General features: G+C 42.4%; 1 protein-coding gene across 1 annotated transcript; it reads right to left on the bottom strand.

The window, feature by feature from the left end:
• Window positions 1-376: 376 nt before the first annotated feature.
• Window positions 377-1,066, bottom strand: LOC119571598. The gene has a single exon (XM_037918834.1). It carries the CDS (start codon window positions 985-987, stop codon window positions 631-633), a length of 357 nt encoding a protein of 118 aa, XP_037774762.1. The 5' UTR covers window positions 988-1,066; the 3' UTR covers window positions 377-630.
• Window positions 1,067-1,414: the final 348 nt, after the last annotated feature.

Raw genomic sequence — 1,414 nt, 5'->3', positions numbered from 1 at the left:
CGATGTCAGTAACGTAAAACATGAATAAAAACATATATGGTAAAATCATAAAAATCAAAATACAAATACATACAATAAAAAGACAAGTTTACAATATAAAAAGGACAAACCCCGTCATGCCCGTCTATAAATCGAATAAAAAGCTAAAATAAGAATACGAAAAATAAATCTTAATTTAAAAAAGAACAATAAAAATGACGATCAAAATTATTAAAAACATTAAATAAAATAGTACAGAGGCAACCTTTAAGAACTAAAACAATAAAAGACATCAATCATTACTTAAGAGAACGAAATAAAACAGAAAACGTGATACACTCGACTTAGAAAATGAGGTAAAAAAAAGGGAAACTTAACTAAAAGTGAGCAGGGGTAAAACGCTAATAAAAATAAAAAGGAGATCTGGACACCCCATCTGGATTCTGCTGTGTCTCTCTGAGGCGAGGTTTGAAGAACCTCCACAATCCTCCCATAACCATGGGTCGAAGCAGAAAGCGGAGACAACCTGAAACAGAAGAAAGGTTGGCCTGAGCCCCGTTACTTGCCTCAATAGACTAACATAGTGCAGACAGCTGAACGTGTCTTGCACATTAAATCATAAACAGACAATACAAACAATACAAAAAGGAGTTAGTGCTGCATCATCTGCTCATCTGGGTACGGGTTTCTTGAGGGTCGCGTGTCTCGGCAGTCACGCCTATCGGCATCAAACCCTGGCTCCATCACCAGAGAGGTCAGCACAGCAACCCAAGGGTCATCTGGGTTTGTCGGGTTCGGATCATCTCTATCTTCATCCTCTTCTCCATCACTGTCACTCGTGCCATATGACAGTTCTGCCGGTGGATGATAAGCCTTCAGGTGATTCAGGTGGGCTTTTAACTGGACTTCTGTTTCGAGGTCTTCAATCTCAAAAGCAACCGGACCTAGTCGTCTCGTAATCCTGGCAGGACCTCTCCATTTCCTAGTGAGAGGAGGTAGACCGCCCATCTTGTGCCTGTGCTCAAAGTACCACACCAATGCACCTTCAGTCGGCTGGAATTCCACCTTCTTTCCTTTGTCGTACTGCTTTCCATAGATTTGACGTGCTTCCTTTGAGGCTTTCACAGCTGCTTGGCGGCCTCTTGCAAACGTGCTTGCAAATTTATGTTTTCATCAAACACGGCTTCATTGGTGAGACCAATCTGGAAGTTAGCATGGCGGCCTGTTAGCATATACAGGGGTTGCTCTCCAGTCGTCCGGTGAATAGCCGAATTGATCTGCAGCCGTAACTCAGGAACAAATTGGTGCCAGGTTCGTGGGCGATCATTCACTAATGTGGTAAGCAGACTTCACCACACGATTTGTACGCTCAATCATTCCATTTGCTTGAGGATGGTAGCGAATGGTGTAGTGGTTCGTGGCGTGTATTAATTTA

Source organism: Penaeus monodon, unplaced genomic scaffold (genome assembly GCF_015228065.2).
Source record: "Penaeus monodon isolate SGIC_2016 unplaced genomic scaffold, NSTDA_Pmon_1 PmonScaffold_71, whole genome shotgun sequence".
Classification (NCBI taxonomy): domain Eukaryota; kingdom Metazoa; phylum Arthropoda; class Malacostraca; order Decapoda; family Penaeidae; genus Penaeus; species Penaeus monodon.
The sequence above is the reverse complement of the archived record's forward strand: the minus strand, read 5'-3'. Positions and strand labels throughout refer to the sequence as shown.

What these genes read in the sequence shown, in the direction of transcription:
- LOC119571598 (XM_037918834.1), bottom strand. Translation starts at nt 987, where the DNA reads ATGGGCGGTCTACCTCCTCTCACTAGGAAATGGAGAGGTCCTGCCAGG.